At 39.7% G+C, this 24,605-nt stretch overlaps 1 protein-coding gene across 1 annotated transcript in view; it reads left to right on the top strand.

Annotated features, from left to right (window-relative positions):
- Window positions 1-24,605, top strand: part of AFG3L2 (AFG3 like matrix AAA peptidase subunit 2) — a 38,901-nt gene that overhangs the window by 5,506 nt on the left and 8,790 nt on the right. Inside the window, 11 exon segments of the mRNA XM_006089303.3 lie at window positions 1,309-1,415; window positions 1,572-1,724; window positions 3,749-3,823; window positions 7,892-8,016; window positions 9,694-9,967; window positions 11,195-11,332; window positions 14,457-14,610; window positions 15,637-15,744; window positions 15,835-15,960; window positions 18,494-18,604; window positions 21,946-22,061. Coding sequence (XP_006089365.1) covers window positions 1,309-1,415; window positions 1,572-1,724; window positions 3,749-3,823; window positions 7,892-8,016; window positions 9,694-9,967; window positions 11,195-11,332; window positions 14,457-14,610; window positions 15,637-15,744; window positions 15,835-15,960; window positions 18,494-18,604; window positions 21,946-22,061 — 1,487 coding nt within the window.

Raw genomic sequence — 24,605 nt, 5'->3', positions numbered from 1 at the left:
TCTGTGTCTCTGGATCTATTTTGTTCATCAGTTTATTTTGTTCATTAGATTCCACATATAAGTGAGATCATGTGATACTTGTCTTTCTCTGACTGGCTTATTTTGCTTAGCATAATAATCTCCAGGTCCCTCCATGCTGTCTCACAGGGTAAGAGATCCTTCTTTTTCACTGCTGCATAGTATTCCACTGTGTAAATGTACCACAGCTTTTTTATCCACTCATCTACTGATGGGCACTTGGGCTGTTTCCAGGTCTTAGCTATTGTAAATAATGCTGCTATGAATATAGGGGTGCATATATGCTTTCTGATTGGTGTTTTGGGATTCTTAGGATACATTCCTAGAAGTGGGATCACTCCATACTATTTACCATAGTGGCTGCACCAGTCTGCATTATGAAACACAAATTATATTGGATTAGGACCCACCCAGATGACCTCATTTTAACTTGATTATTTCTATAAAGATCTTATCTCCAAATATGACCACTGGGGGTTAGGACTCCAACATATGAATTAGGGGAGGAGGGACACAATTCAACCCATAACAGTAACTAATTTCAGATTTTTGTAAACTAATTTTATGTGGGTAGTGTTTTTCATATTTTGGTTTGTTTTTAAAGCCAGTTTTCAGAATCTTGTCTTTCCTACAGAAAAACCTGTTAACTGTTCACTTCATGGGAACGGGAAAGGAGAGTCCTTTTTACCTTCAAGTGGGAACTCAGGAATTCACTTTCCTGCATTCACATCCTCTCTGTCACTTACTATCACTTAACACTATCACAGACAATTCAACAAGTTTTAAGCTACAATTTTTAAAAAATATATTTTATTGATTTTTTACAGAGAGGAAGGGAGAGGGATAGAGATTTAGAAACATGGATGAGAGAGAAACATCGATCAGCTGCCTCCTGCACACTCCCTACTGGGGATGTGCCCGCAACCAAGGTACATACCCTTGACTGGAATTGAACCTGGGACCCTTGAGTCCGAAGGCTGACGCTCTATCCACTGAGCCAAACCGGTTACAGCTAAGCTACAATTTCTTCATCTGGAAAATGGGTGTAGTTATCAGGTTATTGGATTGTTTTGCAGATTTCATGAGATAATGTACGTGAAGCACTGACAAGTCTCCTTGAATGTTTACTCTTTGTATTAGTCTCATCCTTCCTCATAGTACTTTATTTAGTAACTGATCACTTGCCATAATGTGTTTTGTAATATATCTTTTATTAACTATTAATGGAAACATTGTTGAGAGATATAAAAATCTGCTATGCTGCTGTATATGCTCTTTGTTTATGAACAGAATCAAAGCAAGCTGCTACCCCACGACCTTCTGGAGGAGGAGTTGGTGGCGGTGGAAAACGAGGTGGCAAGAAAGAGGATTCTCATTGGTGGTCCAGGTTTCAGAAGGTTTGATTCTAAACTATTTGTTAATTTTGAGGACCTGGGGTGGCCCCAGGAAAGTTAGGAGGCATTAATGGCATTGGGAGGGATTTGTGTCTAACATAACATAGATCGTATTATGACATTTCATTCTTCTCAGAAGCTGTCTTTTTCTTTGCCCAGGGTGACTTTCCATGGGATGACAAGGAATTCAGGATGTACTTTCTCTGGACTGCTCTGTTTTGGAGTGGAGTCATGTTTTACTTCATGTTCAAGAGCTCTGGAAGAGAAATCACATGGAAGGACTTTGTCAATAACTATCTTTCCAAAGGAGTAGTAAGTATTTTATGGGATTGGTGGCTACTGTGGTTAAAAAGGTAAAATCAGTGGGTTAGGCCAATAAAGTGACAGTCCACAAGTTAGCCAAGCTTGTCCATCGAAGAGTTACTATTTTCATATTGGATTTTTTTAATGCTGAAAAGTACTGCAACCAAAAAACCTGTTTGTTTTGACCCAGCAATCCCCAAATTGGCTACAAAATCCTTTTGTTTCACTTCATATAAGAACCTAGTTTTGGAACCACTGCTCCCAACTCTTGCTCTGGCAGCACTCCCTCTGCTTGCATCGTTTTCTCGTGTGCTCTTGGCTGCCTCTTTCCCCTGGTCTAATGTGCCAGCTTGTCACAATTCCTTTACATCTTTAAGGCTTTAATCTCCTGCGGGCATAGAAATGGCTAAATAAGCCATGCAGCATATTTAAAGTGAGACTGGACAGGCTCTGAGGGCTGCTTGGGAGCCTTTGTTCCTGCAGGCTGGGTCTTTACCCACTGAGACCCTATTTCAGCATTTTTAAGATGCCGTGGACTGTAAGACATACATTATTTTGGTATTATTAAGAAAAAGCCTCCATTGAAACTGAAATGCCATCAGTTGTGATATGTATCATAGCTTCTGAGATACTAAATATGAAAAATGTCCATCTTAGAATTGATGAAATAAATCAGAGAACCAGAATCAGAATTAGGCCTGTTTTGTAACCTTGGGAAATTATTTAACCTCTCAGTACTGGATTTTTCATGAATAAAATAAAGATGTTAGTACTTATTATTAATGTATAAAGAATTTAAAATTATTTTTGAATGTTGGACAATAGGGTGAGGATGGAAATGATTACTCAGATTTTTGGAGCAAGTGTTTCTCTCATGAAAGTGACAATATTGTGTCTATAATTTCCAGATTTTGTAGGGAGCCTGCTTTGGTGTGGAGGGGGCTGCAGCTCTCCTTCCAGGAGCACTCTCCTACCTGTGTCTCCTCCTGACATGCTGGTTTTGTGGAATCAGTCTACCATAGTCCTAACAGCTTTATGGGGCAGAGTACTGTAGTTCTCCTTTCCAGAAGGACTGCCTTTAGGAACAGTTAGTCCCCTGTTCTGACTCCTGGAATATCTGGGGCTCCCTCACTTTCCAATTTGACTCAGTACCTTCCAGACTTCCTGCCAAGAAAGACTTTATTACAGCAGAAAGGAAGCTTATGCTCCAGACCAGCTAAAGGCCCTGGGATGAGGTTAAGAGTGTTCTTAAGAATCTGATACAGTTATCGGGGTACAGAAAAACCCTGCTAACTATATCAGAATGAAATGGATAAACCATTTATACCCATAGAGTGGCAAAAATTAACAAGTCCTATAATAGCAAGTGAGGATGCAGAGCAATAGGAGTATTTTTCTAGGGAGTGTGAATTGGAGAGCGATTTGGCATTGTCTAGTCAAATTGAAGATGTGTATACCCTGCAGCCCAGCCTCACTGACCCATCTACAGGTACATATCCCAGAGAAATTTCTGAAGATGTTCCCAAGAAGGTCTATGCAGGAATGTTCATAACAGCATTGTTGTGATAGCGAACCTTTTCAAACACCTCGATGTCTGTGTAAGACGAGGATGGAGAAATAACTTGAGGTGTGCTCATAGAGTGGAATACTCCACAGACTGACATGTCAGCCTGGATAAACCTCACAGACCAAAAGGAAGAAAGAGAATGCTGTGGAAGAATATATACCAAATGACACCATTTTTATTGTTGAGTGTATGTTTAGGGTTACTTTTGTGCATGGTACAAGTGCTTTGGGATGGTCAGCATGTAATGCAAAGAGTGGCCACCTCTGCAGGAGATGGTGAGACTGGTGGCTTCAACAGTGTGTGATGTTTTATTTCTCAAGCCAGAAGGGAGAAATGGGGCATCCTTATGTTATTTATCATTATTCTTTGTATGCGTGAAATATATGCATTTTAAATGAGCTTAAAAGAATATCTCAGGTCTTTTCTGTGCATTTATGTTTGAATATTTAACTTTTTAAAATTCCAGGTAGACAGACTGGAAGTCGTCAACAAGCGTTTTGTTCGAGTGACTTTTACACCAGGAAAAACTCCTGTTGATGGGGTAAATGATTTTATTAATTGATGTGCATTAGCTGTAAATTAACTTTTCAGATTTAAAGCTGAAAAGCAAACATTCCCTCACATACACTGGACATATCAGCATTGGGCAGTGCAGCAGTTGTAATCTTCACCACCATAGGTGAGAATGTGCGTGTTGCCTACATAATTGTGATCTGAGGATTGTTTTGGTTTTAGTAATCATTTTGGCCGTACATTTAGGAAACAGTGAAATCCCAGTTTTTGGTAGTATTCCAAGACTTTATTTTTCAAGATTGAGAAAACAATTGTTTGTTTAGGAAAAATATGTTAAAATCTGAATTGTTTGCCTTGAGATGGCTTTTTTTTTTTTTTTTTTTAAATATATTTTATTGATTTTCCACAGAGAGGAAGGGAGAGAGACAGAGAGTTAGAAACATCGATGAGAGAGAAACATCGATCAGCCGCCTCCTGCACATCCCCCACTGGGGATGTGCCCGCAACTCAGGTACATGCCCTTGACCGGGATCGAACCCGGGACCTCTCAGTCCGCAGGCCGACGCTCTATCCACTGAGCCAAACCGGTTTCGGCGAGATGGCTTTTTTAAAAATCAGTCTAAGAAGCATTCTGCTCATATCTCTCCCAACCATTTTATTTTATTTTAATTTTCATTTCTTTTCTTGTTTTTAAAATAATTTTCATTTCTTGTCCAGCGATTTGAACTCTTATTTCAGAGACCCTAGACTGGCTTAAGGAGGTCTTGGGAGGAAAGGTTCCCAGGTAAATCCCAAGCCTCCCCTAGGCCTGACCCCTCCCTCCTGCCCCTCCCTAGTCCTTTAGTCTTGCAGTGTTACCACCCTCCCCCAGGGCCGGATATCTCTCCAGGCTGCTTCCCTTCTCTGATAGGATGATTTTGTTTAACCATTTCCTAGTCATCCTGCCTGGATGGGGCAGTGTTTTAAGGGAAACTAGAGCTGATGGTGACCATAATATAAGAATATCTGTGAAGTCATATGACTCTGGTATTTGTCGTTTTTAGGAAAGTTATTTTATTTGTGTTAATTTTTAAAAAATTTTATTTATTTAAGAGCGAGGAAGGAAGAGAGAGAGAAACACTGATGGTTGCCTCCCGAATGTGCCCCAACTGGGGATTGAACGTACAACCTGGGTACGTACTCTGACCGGGAATCAGAGTACGGAGACCTTTCAGTCTACACACGACGCTCCAACCAACTGAGCCACACTGGCCAGGGCTATTTGACCTAATTTCGCCCTGTTCTTTTCACCTTATGGTGGAATGTTCATTAATAACCATGCTGCTTTTTTGTTTTCCTGTGAACTGTGCTTCAGACTTTTAGTGTTGGGAATTAAATTAACACTCCTTTCAAGAGCACAGTTTGGCAGTGTACATATCAGCAGTTTTGAAAGTATGCACACACCCAGTAATTTTGCTGTAGTAGTAATCCTAGGGAAATCATTAAAGATGCATCTAAAGATGTCTATATAAGGATGTTCTCCAAATCATTGTTTATGGAGCAAAAATTAGACATAGGTAAATGTCTGCCTTAGGCCCTCGTTACCATTAGGGCTCCTCACTTCCCTGGAGCATTAATCCCTCTGCCGCAGTGGGGTCACAGTTAGATTGGCAGGCACAAGCATTTACGTGTGAGATTCATACCATTTTATTATGGATTACTTTCTCCTTCATATTGCAGTTAAGGTTTTATTTTACTTTCTTTTCAAAATTGTGCATGTACTTAAGATTGTAAAAGGGGGTATTATGAAATCTTGAAGAAACGGCATCAAAATTGCTAATAGTGTTTATCTCTGGGTGTTGAGGTTACAGATGCTTTTGTTTTGTTAGTTTTCAGTGGAGAACATGTATTGCCCACTTGACAGACTTTGTATTGAGCTTTCAGAAATGGATATAAGATTTTTAGTGTCCTGCTTATGGAGTAGCAACATAAATTATTGCTCTGTATAAATACAGCACAGGCTTTGGAGTCTGACAGATTTGGCTTGACATTAACTCTACTCTTTATTAGCTGTACAGCCTAATTCTTCCACACCTCAGTGTCTTTATCTTTAAAATGGGAACAACAGTAACATTGTTTTAGGGCTTAGTGCTTAAATGAGAATTGTGAAAGTGGTGGTTTTCAAACTCCAGGGTGCGTAAGAATCACCTGGAGCACTGGGACCCATCCCCAGAGGGTCTATCTAGACTTTGTCCCCACAATCTAGGTGCTGCTTTGCTGGTCTTGGTCCACCCTGATTCTCTGATGTGAGTCATGCATTTAGCATATTGCCCAGTTGATAGTAGATTCTAATTTGGAATTGTCATCACATGTGGTTAATCTATTATTGTCATGTTTTGAGGCTTGTAACCACAGGAATTTTGTAGTTGTCAGTGAACTTACTCTCCATCTTTGTTTTTCTGATAAGTGGAGAGAGATACCAGTGAGCTACCAGTGATATTTCCAACTCAGAAATACTGGTTGACAGGAGAAATATGGGATGAAATGTTACTCTCTTTTGTGTACACTGCTGAGATATCTTCAGTTTTTTTGTTTGTTTGTTTTAAATATATTTTTATTGATTTCAGAGAGTAAGGGAGAGGGAGAGAGAGACAGAAACATCAATGATGAGAGAGAATCACTGATTGGCTGTGTCCTGCATGTCCCCACTTAGGACCAAGCCCGCAACCCGGGCATGTGCTCTTGACTGGAATTGAACTCAGGACCCTTCAGTCTGCAGGCCAATGCTCCATCCACTGAGCCAAACCAGCCAGGCCTAAATTGTCTCAGTTTTATGTCGTTGACATTGTTTTAACGTAAAAAATATTTTGAAAAGCAATTGTATGTACGAGGATGAACAGGTCTTTTTTGTGCTGTGAAATGTGGCTAATACTTGCAAAGTGCTGGAACAGGGTCTGCTATATAGTAAAACTCCATAAATGTGAGTTGTTATGATTAATGTTTATTGTTGTTGTTGTTGTTAATCCTCACCTCAGGATATTTTTTTCATTGATTTTTAGAGAGAGTGGGAGGGGGAGAGACAGAGGAAAAGAAAGAAAATTGATGTGAGAGAGACATATCGATTGGTCGCCTCCCACATGAGCTCCCACTGGGGCCTGGGATCAAGCCGCAACCGAGGCATGTGCCCTTGACTGGAATCGAACCCGGGACCCTTCAGTCCACAGGCTGACGCTCTATCAACTGAGCCAAATGGCTAGCTTATGATTACTGTTTTTGTAGTATAAGAGAGGTAGTATGATGTGCTATTTATAATCATTGGCTCTGGAGTCAGACTGCTTATATTCAGATTCAGCCTCTTATTAGTAGATGTGTGTAATCATGGGAAAGTGAAGTCACCCCTATGGTTTTCTCATCTATTAAGTGGGGACAGTAATAGTCAGGGCTGACATAGCACTATATGGAATTCTTCTGTGCTGGGGGTAAAATAGCCGTTGCCTCAGGCCCTGCAGGTGTTCCTCCCTAGGGCCTCAGTAAATCACCAGATTGAGTGAATAGCAGGATAACAGGGTAACTGTGAGGGTCCCTTCCTAATGTGCAGATTTGATTATCACCCCTGGTGATAGTACTTACTTCTTAGAGTGGCTCTGAAGGTTGAATGAGTTAATGTATCCAAAGGGCTTAGAACAATGCTGACATTTAAGTGGGTAATAAACTTTGGTTGTTATTACTGTGTCACATTAGCTTTTACTAGTAGTTTGGGAATAGGTAGCTGAGAAATAACTGGGAAATGGAGAAGAGGTAAAATAAGCATATTTATTTATGAAAAGATAAAAAAGCGTTGTTTTCAAATAGATTTTTTATTCTTTTGAGTTTAGACTTTTAGAACCACTGTGGAATATTGCTTAAGAAATGCTTATTTGCCAAGGATTGCCAGGTGTTCTCACGGAGTGATACTTAATCACTGTGTCATTAAAACCAGTCTTTTATTATTGTTGGGTTCTTTAATTCGTAAACTTTTAGTATTTCTTGAAATATTCTTTAAAAGCTGAACCCTTTAATGAATTAAACTCTTGTTTCCCCTTCATTCTTAGGATATTTTGTTTTTCTGTTTTTATAGCAATACGTCTGGTTTAATATTGGCAGTGTGGACACCTTTGAACGGAATCTGGAAACTTTACAGCAGGAATTGGGCATAGAAGGGGAGCATCGGGTACCTGTTGTCTATATTGCTGAAAGTGATGGGTAAGAAGCAGTGAAAATACATAAACATGTTGAAGACTGTTCATCATGCTCTACTAGTACATGATTCACTGTGTGTTCTGTCACCACGTGGCCGGTTACACATTACATTGTCAAATAGGCCTTTTTCAGTTTGGCCAGATTTTTTTTAAACCATTGGTAATTTACTAGTTTTTGCTAGTAAATAATTGATTTTCTACACATTTATAATGATTAAGCAGTGGTTTGGGGTATTCGTACCCAATGCACTTTTAGTAGGATTTTAGCATAAAGAGCTATGTTGTGTTAAAGAGTGGCATTCCTACCTTTTAACTACATTCATGTTTATATTCCAGAGTTTTCCAAGATTTTAAAGTAATTCTTCTTCTCTTGTCAAAGCTGCTGCTTCCCTTAGGGGTTACTTGTCTTTAACAAAGTCACTTAGAAGTCTGAGTCTTTCAAGAGGTGATTTCAAGAGTCACTTGTCTTTAACTTTATTTAGGAATTATATTGCCTTTGCGGAGTCATCAGGGTACAGCCAGGTAGATCACCTAGCAGTTACTCATTTACATTAAATACCGAAGGTATACCTTGCTCTAGAGTTACGAGTTTGGACGTGCAAATAGAAATAAATGTTAATTTTTTTGTATATGAAAGAGCAGAAAAATGGAGAGTTGGTGTGTTAGTTGAGCTGATAGGTTGCTCAGTTTTAGGGACTCTCTTGAATCTTGGTTTATGTAAACCTACAATCTACCTGCAGTATTTAGACCTAGATAGCTATTGAAATGGTCTCACAGGTCATACATCTCTCGGCCCCTGAGGCTATAGTATAATTATTTAACTTTATAGGCTGGTGTTGAAACATTACAAAAAGTATTATTGCACCATTCTTCACATTTTCATTGTCAGTGCTGCCGTGTCCTCCAGAAATAAACCAAATGTAAATTTTTTATGGTTCTTGTTGCCTGCTGTAGGAGCATTTAAAATATTGTAAAGGATGAAAATTAAGAAGTAAATACTGGTTTTTGTTTTGTTTTTGACCTAAGACAAAAAGACAAAAGGCATCCCCATACTTTAAGTCATTTCTGAGCATATCCCCCCAGAGCAAAGACGAGGTTTGGAGGGCTAACCAGCTCTCCTGTGAATCTCTCAAACCACACAATCCAGGCAGAGTGGCTATGCAGCGTACATCATCACTGACACAGCACAAGCAGCACAGTAATTAATGCTACTGCATAAGTAGTGGGACTAAAAATCTTATATCCATATCTGAGAGTTCAACATAAAGTATGTTAAGCAGGCAATATAACTATAATATGAAGGAGAAAGAAAAAGAAAGTAATTCATAATAGTATGAATTTCAATATGTAAATGCTGCCCTGGACAATGTGACTCAGTGGTTAGAGCGTCGGCCCACAAACTGAAGAGTTGTGAGTTCGATTCTTGGACACATACCTGGCTTGCAGGTTCGATTCTGACCCCAGTCAGGGCACGTGAGGGAGGCAACCATTCAGTGTGTCTCTCATATCGATGTTTCTCTCTCCCTTTCCCTTCACTCTCTCTAAAAATCAATGGAAAAAGATATCCTTAGGTGAGGATTAACAACGACAACAACAAAAAGTATATCTTGCAAAACATTAAAAAAGCCAGTGATTAACAGTCTTAAAAGTATGTTGCTCTTGTGTATGGTTCCCTTTTTAGTTCCTTCCTCCTGAGCATGTTGCCCACGGTGCTCATCATCGCTTTCTTGCTGTATACCATACGAAGGGGGCCTGCTGGTATTGGTCGAACAGGCCGTGGTATGGGTGGACTCTTCAGTGTTGGAGAAACAACTGCCAAGGTCTTAAAGGATGAGATAGATGTGAAGTTCAAAGATGTGGCTGGCTGCGAGGAGGCCAAGCTAGAGATAATGGAATTTGTGAATTTCTTGAAAAACCCAAAGCAGTATCAAGACCTAGGAGCAAAAATCCCAAAGGTAAAGTCAACTTTCAGAAGATTATTTCCAACTCATTAACCCCAAAATCTTTTGAATTATTTCTTGATCTCTGAAGTTACAATTTTATGAAGTTTGATTACTCATTATAAAGTAGCTATTTTCCTCCTTTCTCTATCTTACATAGTCTCTGCTTAACTCGAGGGTCTTTTTTGGCTTGGTTGGTCTGTGGGAATGTGCGTTCTTGCATTTAGTATGTATATTCCAAAAGATTTGTATTTTCTGCTCTTGGAAGCTTTCCTTGAGTTGCCTTCCTTCTCCCTCCAACCTGCTTTAGATACCCCATTTCTTAGCAGCTGTAGTGCCCTGAGCATATCCCTCCCTGCTGTCACCCAGTTGCCCCTCCTTCAGCAGGTCTGAATAGACCCTCTTCCTGGGCTTGGCTCTGAGATCCATGGCACAGGACTCAGTGGACAAGAGCCAGACGGCACTAATTCTTGCCTTCCCTCTTCTTAGCAGATGTCCTTGTGACCACAGCTGGTGACGGGCTGGCCTTGCTAATCTTTATACTCCCAGGGCCAGCCTCAGTCATTAAGTAAATGAATCAGAAAATTTTTACTAGTTCTTTTAAAAATCCATTAATAACATTTTACTTTAAAGGAAACCTTTGAAAAGGGGAATCATCATTTCCTTGATTTTGTATCCTACCTATATGGATAAAAAGCTATTTTTATAATTTTAGAATTTGCTATTAACTTAATTACGTGTATACATCGTACTTAGTCATCTTCACAACTTAAGTAATTATAGTGTTTAAACATTTTTTTCTTTTTTAGTTCACCATTGGTCAGTAAACTTTTATTTCATTTGTGAAATTTTGAAGGGAATAAAATAAGCAGAATGTAAATTGGGAGTGTAATGTTTGTGTCTCCTTAAATTATTTAAGTAAACCTTAGTTGGTTTATTAGTAGTTTCCTAGCTTAAGTCATCCTTTATGTACTGTTAGAAAGGTCTAAAAAGCAACACTAAACATCTTATAAAATAAGGGAAATATTTAAGGTTTCACATTCTGATCAAATTTTTAAAAGTAATATAGTCTAATAATCCTTTTCTTCCTCTTACTAATATTCTACCTCCAAATGTTTAAGAAATATTTAGTGTATATCACTAAAATTTTACATAGATTTATACCTAGGAATTATCTATTGATGTGCAATTTACTTTTCTGAAATTCTAGTTAAATATACTTCCTCTTTTTTATATCTGAAGGGTGCCATTCTGACTGGTCCTCCAGGCACCGGGAAAACATTGCTGGCTAAGGCCACAGCCGGAGAAGCCAATGTCCCTTTCATCACCGTTAGTGGATCCGAATTTTTAGAGATGTTTGTTGGTGTGGGTCCAGCTAGAGTAAGTCTTTTGTTTTATTCTGATGGTGCAACTTCTTCCTCCTCCTCCTCCTTTGTTCCCCTGAAATAGGGATTTGGCAAAGATGGCCCTTTGCCTGGAGTCCTGTGGAGTGACCCCTCCCCAGTCACTGCCTTCCACACTCTTCCAGGGAAAAGGCTCAGCAAGGCCTGTGACTTCACCCCACCTTCCCTCACTCTGACCAAGATTGCAGTCTGTTCATTGGGTTCTCTTTTTGTTGAGTTGTAAGAGTTCTGGGAACTGAGCCCGCAACCCAGGCATATACCCTTAACTGGAATCAAACCCAGGACCCTTCCGTCCTCAGGCCAATGCTCTATCCACTGAGCCAAACCGTCTAGGGCCAAATATTTTCTTTTATTCTGTGGGTTGTCTTTTCACTTTCTTGAAAGTGAAGCACCAAAGTTTTAAATTTTGATGAAGTCCAATATATCTGGGGTTTTTTTCTTTTGTTGCTTGTGCTTTTAGTGTCAACTAAGAATCTGTTGCCAAATCAAGGTTGTAAATATGTTTCCTATGTTTTCTTCTAAGGGTTTTATAGTTTTAGCGGTTTAATTTAGATCTATGATCTATTTCAAATTAATATGATCCATTTTGAGTTAATATGGTGTGATAAAAAGGTCGAACTTCATCCTACATTTTTATATACAGTTTTCCCAGCCGCATGTGTTGAAAAGACTGTTCTTTCCCCCTTTGAGTGGTCTTGGCATCCTTGACCATAGACACACGGGTTTATTTCTGGACTCTCAATCCTACCTTATTGACCTGTATGGCTGTCTTTATGCCAGTACCACACTGTCTTGATTACTTTGCTTAGTAGTAAGTTTTGAAATAAAGAAATGTGAATGTAGATTAATTTTTAAAGAAACACTTAAATTTTTACTCTTGTGTATTTTACCAGTGTCTAAAATGTTGACTTTTTTTTAAAGCATAATAGAAATGCACAGTGCTATCACAATTACTTTTCTAATCATTGGGATACAGTTTGCAATCAATAATAAAGTATTGTGTTATCAGTGGGCAGCATTTTTTTTCTGTTCTCAGTGGTAAGCAGAGTAATGATGGGTCTTACCATTATTGGCATTTTAGATTAGTTGAACTATGTATGATAAGTGAAGTTGGTGGATTCATATGGGTTTCGTAAGGCAGATAAGTCTTAGTAGAATAGGGGAGCATGGGGAAGTTTAGTATTTATATGGAATCTAATATGGGCAAGGAGGGAATTAAAGATTAGAAAGGAGCTGGGGGAGGGGAGGGAAGCAGTGGGCCCAATGGGATGGAGAGCTAAGAAGTAGGTGAAGAATTGGTTGTGGCAGGTGCTTGAGTACCTGGGTGGGCCGGGTCATCAGGAGGGTGGGTGGTCAGAGAGTACATTGCTTGAGGCTGGTTGTTTAGAGGGGACCTTGGCAGTGCTGGTCATGTCAGAGTGGAGCAAAAGTGATCGAAGAGATGGGTCAGGGAACTGAGAGACCAAGACCCACAGGAATGTGGAAATCACCAGGAAAAGAGTTCTGGTGCGGTGTGTGAATGGGGGAGTAGGGAATCAGGCGGGTGGATGACTAGAATGCTTCCCTGTGGCAGGAGCCTCAGTGAGCAGGGGGTTTTCCAGCAGAATTATTTTGGAGATAGTAATGAGGTATGAAGTGGACCTCTGACTCCGGTGGCCTGGAGGGGAAGATAAAAAACCTAGTTGAGCCTGACCAGAGTGGCTCAGTGGTTGAGCATTGACCTATGAACCAGGAGGTCACGGTTCAATTCCCGGTCAGGGCACATGGCCAGGTTGTGAACTCGATCCCCAGGGTGGGTGTGCAAGAGGCAGGTGATCAATGATTTTCTGTCATCATTGATGTTTCTATCTCTCTCTTCCTCTCTGAAATCATTAAAAATATATTTAAAAACAAATAAAGAAAGAAAAAACCCTTCTAGTTGAGAGCTTTGCAGGGACAGCCAAATTTCAGTTTAGGCAAGGAGGTGAGGGAAGTATTCAGGGAAGAGCTTGAGAAGGTGGGGCCTGTTGATCACAGATCTGGAGTTCAGAGGGGAGGCTGTAGAGCAGTGGTTCTCAACCTGTGGGTTGCGACCCTTTGGGGGTCAAACGACCCTTTCACAGGGGTCACCTAAGACCATCGGAAAACACATATATAATTACATATTGTTTTTGTGATTAATCACTATGCTTTAATTATGTTCAATTTGTAACAATGAAATTGGGGGTCACCACAACATGAGGAACTGTATTAAAGGGTCGTGGCATTAGGAAGGTTGAGAACCACCGCTGTAGAGGGACATGAGTTATGTTAAGGGATATGCTCAGAGCAGTGTAGGCATGAAAATCCCAGAAGTCCAGGCCAGGGAGGATGATGGGAGACTTGGACTTCTGATGAGGGAAGTAAAAGTGATATGAGGCATAGGGAGTTTGTCTCTGAATCTCTCCATAGGGGCAGGTAATAGGGTGAGACCCTGAACTCTCCGCAGTAGTGAGGCATGGGGATGGCTATTCCTTCTTCAGCCCACCTAAACTAGTGGTCTGAGGGGGCATGCTTTGTAGGACAGAATGTGGGTGCAGGGACCTTGCAATTGCTCCTGTTGCAGCAGTGCGGAGGAGAGGGCACTGTCAGACACCCTGGGACGATTGCGGGTGTACTTGGGTAGGGCGACCCTTTGCTTTCTGTGTAAGCTTTGCCTAGATCTTTTAGTAAGTCCCTGCTTGTTAGTAATGGCCTCAGGCATGAAATGTGAACCTTAAGAGTAGTTTGAACTTTTAAACTGAATATAAAGTTTACAGCGCTACTGTGTTATCTTTTTGTAGGCCAAAACCATGTATTATTAATTTGTTGGTATAAAAATAGCAGATATTGTTAGTGCTTATTACATATACAAGAATTTATGAGATTATAGAAATAATATTTGCTCACCTTAAATCAGTTACCACCAAGTTACTTGCCACTTAACTTCTTTGCTGCTTGTAACTTTTAAAATATGTACTGTATAGTATAGCACACACAAAAAATTTTCTTCCTGTGGGACAGGAAACTTGATGTTTTTTTTTATTAGGAGGATAAATAGTATTCATTTGTCAACTGACTCTATTATTTATATTTTTACCCAGGTTCGAGACTTATTTGCCCTTGCTCGGAAGAATGCCCCTTGCATTCTCTTCATTGATGAAATAGATGCTGTGGGAAGGAAGAGAGGAAGAGGCAACTTTGGGGGCCAGAGTGAACAGGAGAATACACTTAATCAGTTGCTTGTGGAAATGGATGGTGAATTTTCAAGTTTTTTGGATTTTAAACTACACTGCTTTATATATTATATCTCAAAGGAAAATCCTTGTGCTCATATTGAGTACCAAAAAGAAAAAAAGCATTTTCTTTAAGAAATAGCCTTTATAAAGACTGGTATTTGTATCTGGGGCTGAATAAGAGAAAAATTGGTGAAATGATTTACAAAAGACTTACAGTCTCATTCTCAAAACTATTTATGATTTTGAAGCATCAGGAAAACCCATTTGTAACCACGTGTGAATTTGGCAAATTTTAAATACTTTTACTTAGAAAGTAGCAATCTTTCCATGTTAGTCAGCTTTTTAAAATTTATTTGGGAAAGCCAATTCTTAGGCTGTGCCAGGTCCTTCATGCTATAAGGTATGAGGATGCTCTTGAGTGCTCAGAAAGGCACAGTGTCGAGTATTGAGCCAGTTTGCTTTACTGAGCAGGCATTGTATCCAGAATCAGAAGGTGGTCAGTCCACGAGTAGCACCACATGTTTCAATCAGAGAGCCATCTTTGGGGGAAATTAGCTTCTGAGCTCTTGAGGTGCCAAGATCCTGCAGCCATGGCCTTGACATTTGAGAAATGGCCAGTAAAACTGAGCAAGGTTAGCCTGGAGAAGTGTTTGGAGGTGTCTTCACTTATGCAATGGCTGTCCCATGGCCCAGGGAGTTTAGACACATAATTTGCAAGTTTTAATCTTATTGATTATAAAACATTTTTAAAATTAACAATATAATCTGAATTTCTAGTTAAATAAATTAAAATCTTTGATCATTTGTCTTGAGAAATTTGATTCTTAATGTTTTGAGTCTTACTAGTATATATTACTAGTATCATTAAGGACAAGATGAATAGTAAGAAAAATCATTTATGTTTGTGACTTAAAAGACATTGGATAATAAATTGGAAAAAAATATTAAGTGGCATTATGTCTGTAATGCTCATACATTCTTCACAGGCACACTGTTACTTTCCACCTCATGTCATTTATTAATTGCACCTTTGTTATCTTTTCAGGTTTTAACACAACAACAAATGTAGTCATTTTGGCAGGCACCAATCGACCAGATATATTAGATCCCGCACTGATGAGGCCAGGGCGCTTTGATAGGCAAATCTTTATTGGTAAGATGGTTTTCATTGGGTTAGTCCAGTTTCACAGAAGATATCACTGTTTCACTGATTTTTTTTTCCTCTTAAAAATAATTTCTCAAGGACCACCGGACATAAAAGGAAGAGCCTCTATTTTCAAAGTTCACCTCAGACCACTAAAACTGGACAGTACCTTGGATAGGGATCAGCTGGCAAGAAAACTTGCATCCTTAACCCCAGGGTTTTCAGGTGAGTAGAAAATAACCTACTGTCCTGTTTATAAGTCCTTTAAATCAATGACAGTTGCCAAGTACCAGTTCACTTTGTTACTTCACACCTTGGGGCTTCCTAGGTATATATTTTTACTTTTTATTTGGGAAATTTCAAACATATAAGTTGAGAAAATAGTGTAATGAACCCCTCTGCACCCATCATCTAGCTTTGGGAACAATTCTTAATTCATATCTAACTTTTTTATACCTTCACCCTCTTCCCTCTGTCTCTGGATAACTTGTGACAAATTCCTTGACAGCATATCATTTTATCCATTAATGTTACAGAAATTATTTGGGTTTTTTTAAAACAACTCAGTACTGAGATAAAATTAAGATACCACCAAATTCACCTCTGTTGAAGTGTACAATTCAGTGATTTTTAGTATATTCATTAAGTATAGTTTTAAAGCCAATCACTATAACTTTTAAAAACATGTTCATCACCCCAAAAGAATTCATAAGCAGCCATTCCTTCCACTCCTAGCCCTAGGCAACCCCTAATCTATTTTTTGTGTCTATAGGTTTTTCTATCCTAAACTCTCCTATATAGAGAATTATATGACACTGGAGGCCCAGTGCATGACATTCATGCACTTGGGGAGGAGGGGTCCCTCAGCCCAGCTTATGCCCTTTCCCAGTTTGGGAGACCTCGGGGGATGTCTGACTGATGGCTTAAGCCACAGTTGGACATCCTTAGTGCTGCCACGGAGGCGGGCTGCTCACTTGCCAGTTGTCAGCCTGGCTTGTGGCTGAGCGGTGCTCCCCCTGTGGGAGCACACTGACCACCAGAGGGCAGCTTCTGCATTGAGCGTCTGCCCCCTTGTGGTCAGTGCACGTCACAGTGACTAGTTGTTCCGCTGTTTGGTTGATTTGCATATTACCCTTATATAGGACTAGAGGCCTAGTGCCAAGTTCGTGCGTGGGTGGGGGCGGGACCAGCCAGGGGGAGGGGCCGCGGACCGTTGGCCAGCCAGCCCCGCCCCCTGGTCGAACTCCCAGTCTTTTGTATGTCTTCTTTCATATAGCGTAAAGTTTTCAGACTTCATACATGTAGCACATGTCAGAATTTCATGCTTTTTTTTAATGGCTGGATAACATTTCATTGTTTGGATATACCACTTACTATTATTATTATTAAAATATATTTCTATTGATTTCAGAGAGGAAAGGAGAGGGAGAGAGAGATAGAACCATCAATGATGAGAATCATTGATTGGCTGCCTCCTGCACGCCCCCCACTAGGGATTGAGCCCACAACCCAGGCATGTGCCCTTGACTGGAATTGAATCTGGGACTCTTCAGTCTGCAGGCCGACGCTCTATCCACTGAGCCAAACCAGCTAGGGCTACCACATATTATTTATCCATTTATCAGTTGATGGACATTTGGGTTGTTTCTGTCTTGGCTGTTGTGGATCATGTTGCTATTAAAATCCATGTACATATTTTTATATGGACATATGTTTTCATTTCTCTTGATTATATACTTAGGAGTGGAATTGCTGAATCACTTTTTGAGAAACTGCCAAGTTGTTTTCCACAGCAGCTGCACCATTTTACATTCCCACCTGCAGTATATGAGGTTCCAGTTTCTTCGCATCCTCACCAACACTTGTCATTGTCTGTCTTTTTTACTTTAGCCATCCTAGTGAGTGTGAAGTGGTATCTCAAGGTTTGATGTGTATTTGTATAATGTGTAAAGATGTTGTTGAGCATCTTTTAATGTGCTTTTTCCAAGAATTTTTAAATGCAAAATGTTTTTAAAGCATTTATGCAAGATAGATTCCCTATGCCCTCTTCCAAACTCAAAATTAAAAAGGAACATTTAAAAAGTATGAAGAGATTATAACAAGTTCATTGTTAGAGGAAGATAGATATCTCAAATGTCTCAGGGTCCTAACTTTTTATTTGCTTTTTGTTTTTGGACTTTGCAGTTTATAAAATTTTAATATTTGCTGAGCACATACATTATGTTATAGTTTATTTGTATTATCATATACTTTGTCTGAAAAGTTAATTCAAAGAACCTTATGGCTCTAGAAAGCATTTGGCACATTTCACAAGTTTAACTTCCATTGTTTGAATGCACTAGGTTATTTTAATGCTTACATTTTCTATTTTATTTCAGCATACTGTGTAATATCCACATAAGTAATTTTCCCAACAGAGATAGGACTAAGTTAATTAATGAGCATTTTAAAATACTATCTTTGTTTATATGAGCCATATTGTATATACTGGTAAAGGTAAATATTTGCCTGTAATTATCTGTTTAACTACTACTAATACTTCTACCTCAGTTCACTGGGCCAGGATTATCAGGCTGTTACTAGAATGCTAGAATACCTTAGGGTTATCATCAATGAAACTGAATTATATTTACATAAAACCCTTATCCAATCTGCTAATTGAGAAATTGACTATGGATTTGGTTATCCGTAATGTGTGACTAATCAGTTTGAGTATACGGATTTAGTAGGTAAGCTATTCTGTATATTCATTTTGTAGGAGCTGATGTGGCTAATGTCTGTAATGAAGCTGCTTTGATTGCTGCGAGACACCTTTCAGATTCCATAAACCAGAAACACTTTGAACAAGCAATTGAACGAGTGATTGGTGGTAAGGCAACTGAATGTAACTTAAATCAAAAGGCTGATAAGATGAATTTGAGGCCAGGGATTTTTGGGCAAGATCTAGAAGCAAAGAAAGGTATATTTCCCTAGCTGTGGGCTCACCGTGCACCTGCTGTGTTCCTTTGGTGTTGTGAACCCCTTCCCTCCTCTGCGGTCTGCATGGAGATGGGTGGTGTAGGTGTTGGGTGAGTCAGATGGCGATGGCAGCCTCATTCACATGGGTAGCTAGCAGTGAATGAGGTGTCTTCCCTTGAATTATACCAATCTGGTTGTTGTTTTCTTTCTTGTTTTTTTCCAATCTAGTTCTTTATAAATGCTCACAACCTTCCTATTTCCAAAAAGTTCATCTCATGAGTTAAATGTGTTCTATGCTAGATATAGGTGATGGATAAACAGCTCCAATGACTGTTTAATCAGGAAATGCTCACCCTCCCAGCCCGGTGATGGCATAATGTGTTTTCCTTGCTTTCTAGAATGCTTGCAACTTAATATTCATAGAAACATAATTAGCAATTCAAAAACTTGGGCATTTGAAGGAGACAAAAGATTGCAGTCAAGAGGGCTGCACAGAAGAGGTGGGATTTAAACTGTTCAGTAGACAAATGGGAAACCGTGTGAAAGTGGCATGAACAGAAGGTGGTTTGGAAATAGTGTTACATACACCCTGTGTTTCCTGGAGGGAAAGTAAACTGATCAGACTCAAGTCCTGTGGAACGCAAGGCAAGGTTGAAGAAAGGTATTTAAGTCTAGACTTTAGAAAGCCTTGAATGTTGACCTCAAGGATTTTTTTTTTTTAAATTTTATTTATTTATTTTTTAATTTTAAAATATATTTTATTGATTTTAAATCAGCTGCAGGGGGCTCTGAGGCAGCTGGTTTGGCAGAAAATGACATGTGCTGAGTCTGAGGTGCAGGGTGTCCAATGGGATTCTGGAGCACTACAGGGGTTCAGGCTGGGTTCCTGGGATGAGAGGCTCAGGGAGCAGGTGCCTAGTAGGAGGAACAGGGACCCGCATAGTAAGCATGGCCAGATGTTCACATTTGGTAGCAGAGGGGAGAAAAGTGAGTCAGCAAAGTCACCAAAGCTGTATGCTACAGACCTAGAAGGTGCATCAACACATAAGACAAGGAAGATGTACCATTAAAGGAGACTCAGGTGGAGGAGAAGGGAGCCAAGGGCAAAGACATGCTTATTAAGGAAGAGTTGGCAGCAGGATCAAGTGATGGGATGTTAGGGAGACAGACGTTTGGATTTGGCAGTGCGACTGTTCTTGGTGACTGTTGATGTGACAGTTTGAATTGAGTGGAGAATACAAAGCAAGATTAATGGAGATTACAGTGAGGATCTAAAGCTAGAATAGCCGTGTGCTCAACCTGGGTTACGTGCTAAATAACTATTGAATAAATAAGTAGACCACTTATTCTAGAAATGTGTTAATGAAAAGAAAAAATCTAAAATGTAGAGTTGTAGATGGAATTAAATCATTACAGAAACATGTGAAACCTGCATATTTGTGCCTTTTAAAAAAATATATATTTTTATTGATTTTAGGGAGGAAGGGAGAGGGAGAGAGAGATAGAAACATCAATGATGAGAGAGAATCATTGATTGGCTGCCTCCTACATGCCCCCAACCCGGGCATGTGCCCTTGACTGGAATTGAACCTGGGACCCTTCAGTCCGCAGTCCAACACTCTATCTACTGAGCCAAACCAGCTAGGGCATATTTGTGCCTTTTAAGTCAGAGCGATGCTATCAGTGCTTAGTACAAAGTGAGAGTGTGAAAGAAAACAGGGTGGCAGGTGGAGTAGGAGACCTTGCTCTGAGGTGGGTGGACGCTTGTTCAAGTTCAGCCATTGTGAACCAGCCATGGGCAGTCCTTGTTCTGTAATAATATACTGAAAATGAAAAATTCCAATGATAAACTATGGGGGAAGCTTTTGTTTTTCAGGTAAGTAAGAACTGCTTATTTCTGGAAAACAAAGGCCTTGTTTTAACACAGCCTTTATAACTTCCCACCCTTGGATATACTTTCCACCTGTGGTATATATGTACTTGTCTTATGTTGTGTTATCGGGAACATAGCACTCTCTCGCTCTCTCTCTTTTTTTTTTAATCTTCTAGACTCCTTAATGCAGGGGTACTCAAACTTTTTAAACGGGGGGCCAGTTCACTGTCCCTCAGACCGTTGGAGGGCCGGACTATAGTTTAAAAAAAAACTATGAACGAATTCCTATGCACACTGCACATATCTTATTTTGAAGTAAAAAAACAAAACGGGAACAAATATAATATCTGTATTTGCATGTGGCCCGCGGGCCGTAGTTTGAGGACCCCTGCCTTAATGTGTTATCAGTTGAGAAATTTTAGTTATCTTGAACACAACAAAACTACTTTTGTCTTGGTGTGATGATCTGTATTAGTACAAACTGTAGTTAGTTTCTACATTACAGAGGTGCATACGAGGTTCAGCATCCACCTTTATCCAGGCCAAAGAAGAGTTGTGCATAGGTTAGGGGCCCTTCAGCTCTGTAGTGGGCACACAGGCCCAGCTCCAGTCTCCTGGGGTTCATCTTCTCTGGTCTACCTGCTGCTGCTTTGTCTGGCTCTTGGAACCCCTTGGGCTCTTTGTTGAGTGTGTTGGGTGCTGCAGCCTAACTAACTCTCTGAGTCAGTATGTCCTGATCTATCCTCTACCCTCCATCAGGAACAGAGCAGGCACTTTCCCTGAATACTTAGACTAGCAGTGAGTTCTTTCTGGACTTCGTTTTCTATGAATTGTATATTTTAAGTTGACTTAAGTGCTGATTTTTATTATGTCCCTAAACAATATATGTGGCTCAAAAGAGTGGGAAAGGCCGAAACCGGTTTGGCTCAGTGGATAGAGCGTCGGCCTGCGGACTGAAAGGTCCCAGGTTCGATTCCGGTCAAGGGCATGTACCTGGGTTGCGGGCACATCCCCAGTAGGAGATGTGCAGGAGGCAGCTGATCGATGTTTCTCTCTCATCGATATTTCTAACTCTCTATCTCTCTCCCTTCCTCTCTGTAAAAAATCAATAAAATATATTTAAAAAAAAAAAAAAAAGAGTGGGAAAGAGGAAAAAAGTGGGCCTAGGGGTAGGGGTTGTGACTGCATTTTCCCTTTAGCTGGGTGTATTTTGAAGTTGATTCTTTATTTTTATTCTGACCTTGATTGATAATTTTTGGATTGTTAAAGCATCTTAATCTCTAAATCACCTTTTAGATACGGCATTGTGAAATATTGTATAACTCTTTTTATGTCAGTGTCACTAACATAAAAGTGGTTTGTTTTTTTGTTATTGTCAGGCTTAGAGAAAAAAACCCAGGTTCTGCAGCCCGAGGAGAAGAAAACTGTGGCATACCATGAGGCAGGTCACGCAGTTGCCGGCTGGTATCTGGAACATGCAGACCCACTTCTAAAGGTAAAGAAGTTGTTTGAACAGGAGAAAATTGCACTCCCTCAAAGGATAAATAGATGTGATGTTTAAATTTAAAGAAATTTAGCAAAAACATCTAGTAATAACAGAGGGATAAAGTGGTTACACAAACTCTCCCACAGATAAGTTATAAAGTTTTGGAAAGAAAACTATTCAAAGGGACTGAAAAGTTTCCAAAAGCAGACTAAAACTGAGGAGCATTTACTCTCAGAAAGTAGCAGTTACAATGGCTTAGAATTGGGTGCTTGTGGCTTTCTTGCCTGAGGGTTTTCCACAACCAGTGGTGGAAAATGCTGGCTTTCCCATGTTGAGGTGCCAGAGGAAAAAGTTCAGGGTTGGAAGAAAATTTGAAATTTAACAGGGAAATCCTGGAAGCAAGAACACTACCGAGGGGGTGAAACCCAAACCCAAGTAAAAATGCCCTGGCTGACTACTAAACTATGCATGCAGAGGGATTCCCAGAGAGCCTGGGAAAGTAAGCAGAGACCAAAGCGATGGTGTACCAAGTAATATTGTTACTTTTTCTGCTTTTTCAACTGAGTGTATTCCCCAAACTGGTGCAGCATGGATAACAGGAAGCAACGCAACTGACTTCCTGTGTTGGGACAACTGGAAATTGAGTGGGAGAGGGTCCCTGAAACAAGGAGACCACAGAGAACACAACATTAAAAGTGTACACAAAACATCCTAAATAATCTAAAAGAAGTGGCTAGAACTAGTAAGTGGAATTATGGCTACAGAAATTTTTTTTTTAATATATTTTATTGATTTCTTACAGAGAGGAAGGGAGAGGGATAGAGAGCTAGAAACATCGATGAGAGAGAAGCATCGATCAGCTGCCTCCTGCACACCCTCTACTGGGGATGTGCCCGAAACCAAGGTACATGCCCTTGACCGGAATCGAACCTGGGACCCTTCAGTCCTCAGGCCGATGCTCTATCCACTGAGCCAAACCAGTTAGGGCATGGCTACAGAATTTAAGGTCCATATACAAAGTTCAAATGTATTTCTGTATATTAGCAATGAATAATTGAAAGATGAAATTTTTAAAAACTCATTTCATTTACAACAGTATCCAAAAGCATGAAATACATAGGGGTAAATTTATCAAAATACAGGCTAGGAATTTATATAGAATTGCAGGTATTAGCTAAAATAGTCAGGACAATTAAGGTGAAAGGATTACACTCACCAATTTTAGACTTTGTATACAGCTACAGCAATGAAGACTAATATTGATGAGAGAACTTAATACTTAGATCAGTGAGATGGAATAGAGTCCAGAAATAAACCTTCATACATAATTGGTTCATTGATTTTCAACAGAGATACCTAGGTTATTGAAGGTGGGAAGGATTGTCTTACCAACAAATGGTTCTGGCAGCTCAATGTTTATATGAAAGAAAGTAAACGTTGACCCTTACATCATATGTAAAAAAGTAATTTGAAATAGATCATAAAACTAAAACTATAAAACTTCTAGAAAAAAAAGTTAGGAAAAAGTCTTTGTAACTGTGGGTAATCAGAAATTTCATAGGACACAAAAATCATGAACCACACTGGACACAAGCCACTGGGGTAGGGGAGGCCGGGGGAATGTCAAGTGCGGGGGGGGGGGGGGGGGGGGGGGGGGGGGGGAAAAAAAAATAATACTCTTTGTAATACTTTAAGCAATAAAAAAAAAATAATTAACCACAAAAACAGTTAATAAATGGAATCTCATTCGAACTTAAAAACTTTGCCTTTTGAAAGATACCATTAAAGAAAATGAGCCGAAACCGGTTTGGCTCAGTGGTTAGAGCGTCGGCTGCGGACTGAGGGGTCCCGGGTTCGATTCCGGTCAAGGGCATGTACCTGGGTTGCGGGCACATCCCCAATAGGGGGTATGCAGGAGGCAGCTGATCGATGTTTCTCTCTCATCGATGTTTCTAACTCTCTATCTCTCTCCCTTCCTCTCTGTAAAAAATCAATAAAATATATTTTAAAAAAAAGAAAAGAAAATGAGACTACTTGGCAGTACACACATATGAAAAAGGAATTGTATCTAGAATATATTGAAAAAACAAAGTACCTCTTAAAACTCAATAATAATGCCTTGGCCGGGTGGCCCAGTTGGTTGGAGCATCGTCCTATATACCAAAAGGTTGTGGGTTTGATCCCCTGATGGGGCACATGCAGGAAGCAACTGATCAGTGTTTCTTTTCTCTGTCTCTATTTCTCTTCCTTTCTAACATTAATAAACATATCCTTAGGTGAGGATTAAAAAAATGCCAACTCAATAATAACAAAACAAACAACCTAGTAAGTTGTATAAAAGATTTGAGCATATACTTCACAAAAGATGGTATATGAATAGACATTAGCACATTAAGATACTCGATATCATTAGTCATCAGGGAAGTGCAAATTAAACCTCAAGGAAATACCAAATGGTTAAATTTTAAAGCCCGTCCTTAAGGATTGGTAAGAAGGTGAAGCAACTAGAACTCATATATTGCTGATGGAAATGTGAAATGGTACTGTCATTTT

Source organism: Myotis lucifugus, unplaced genomic scaffold (assembly GCF_000147115.1).
Source record: "Myotis lucifugus unplaced genomic scaffold, Myoluc2.0 scaffold_58, whole genome shotgun sequence".
Taxonomy (NCBI): domain Eukaryota; kingdom Metazoa; phylum Chordata; class Mammalia; order Chiroptera; family Vespertilionidae; genus Myotis; species Myotis lucifugus.
The sequence above is the reverse complement of the archived record's forward strand: the minus strand, read 5'-3'. Positions and strand labels throughout refer to the sequence as shown.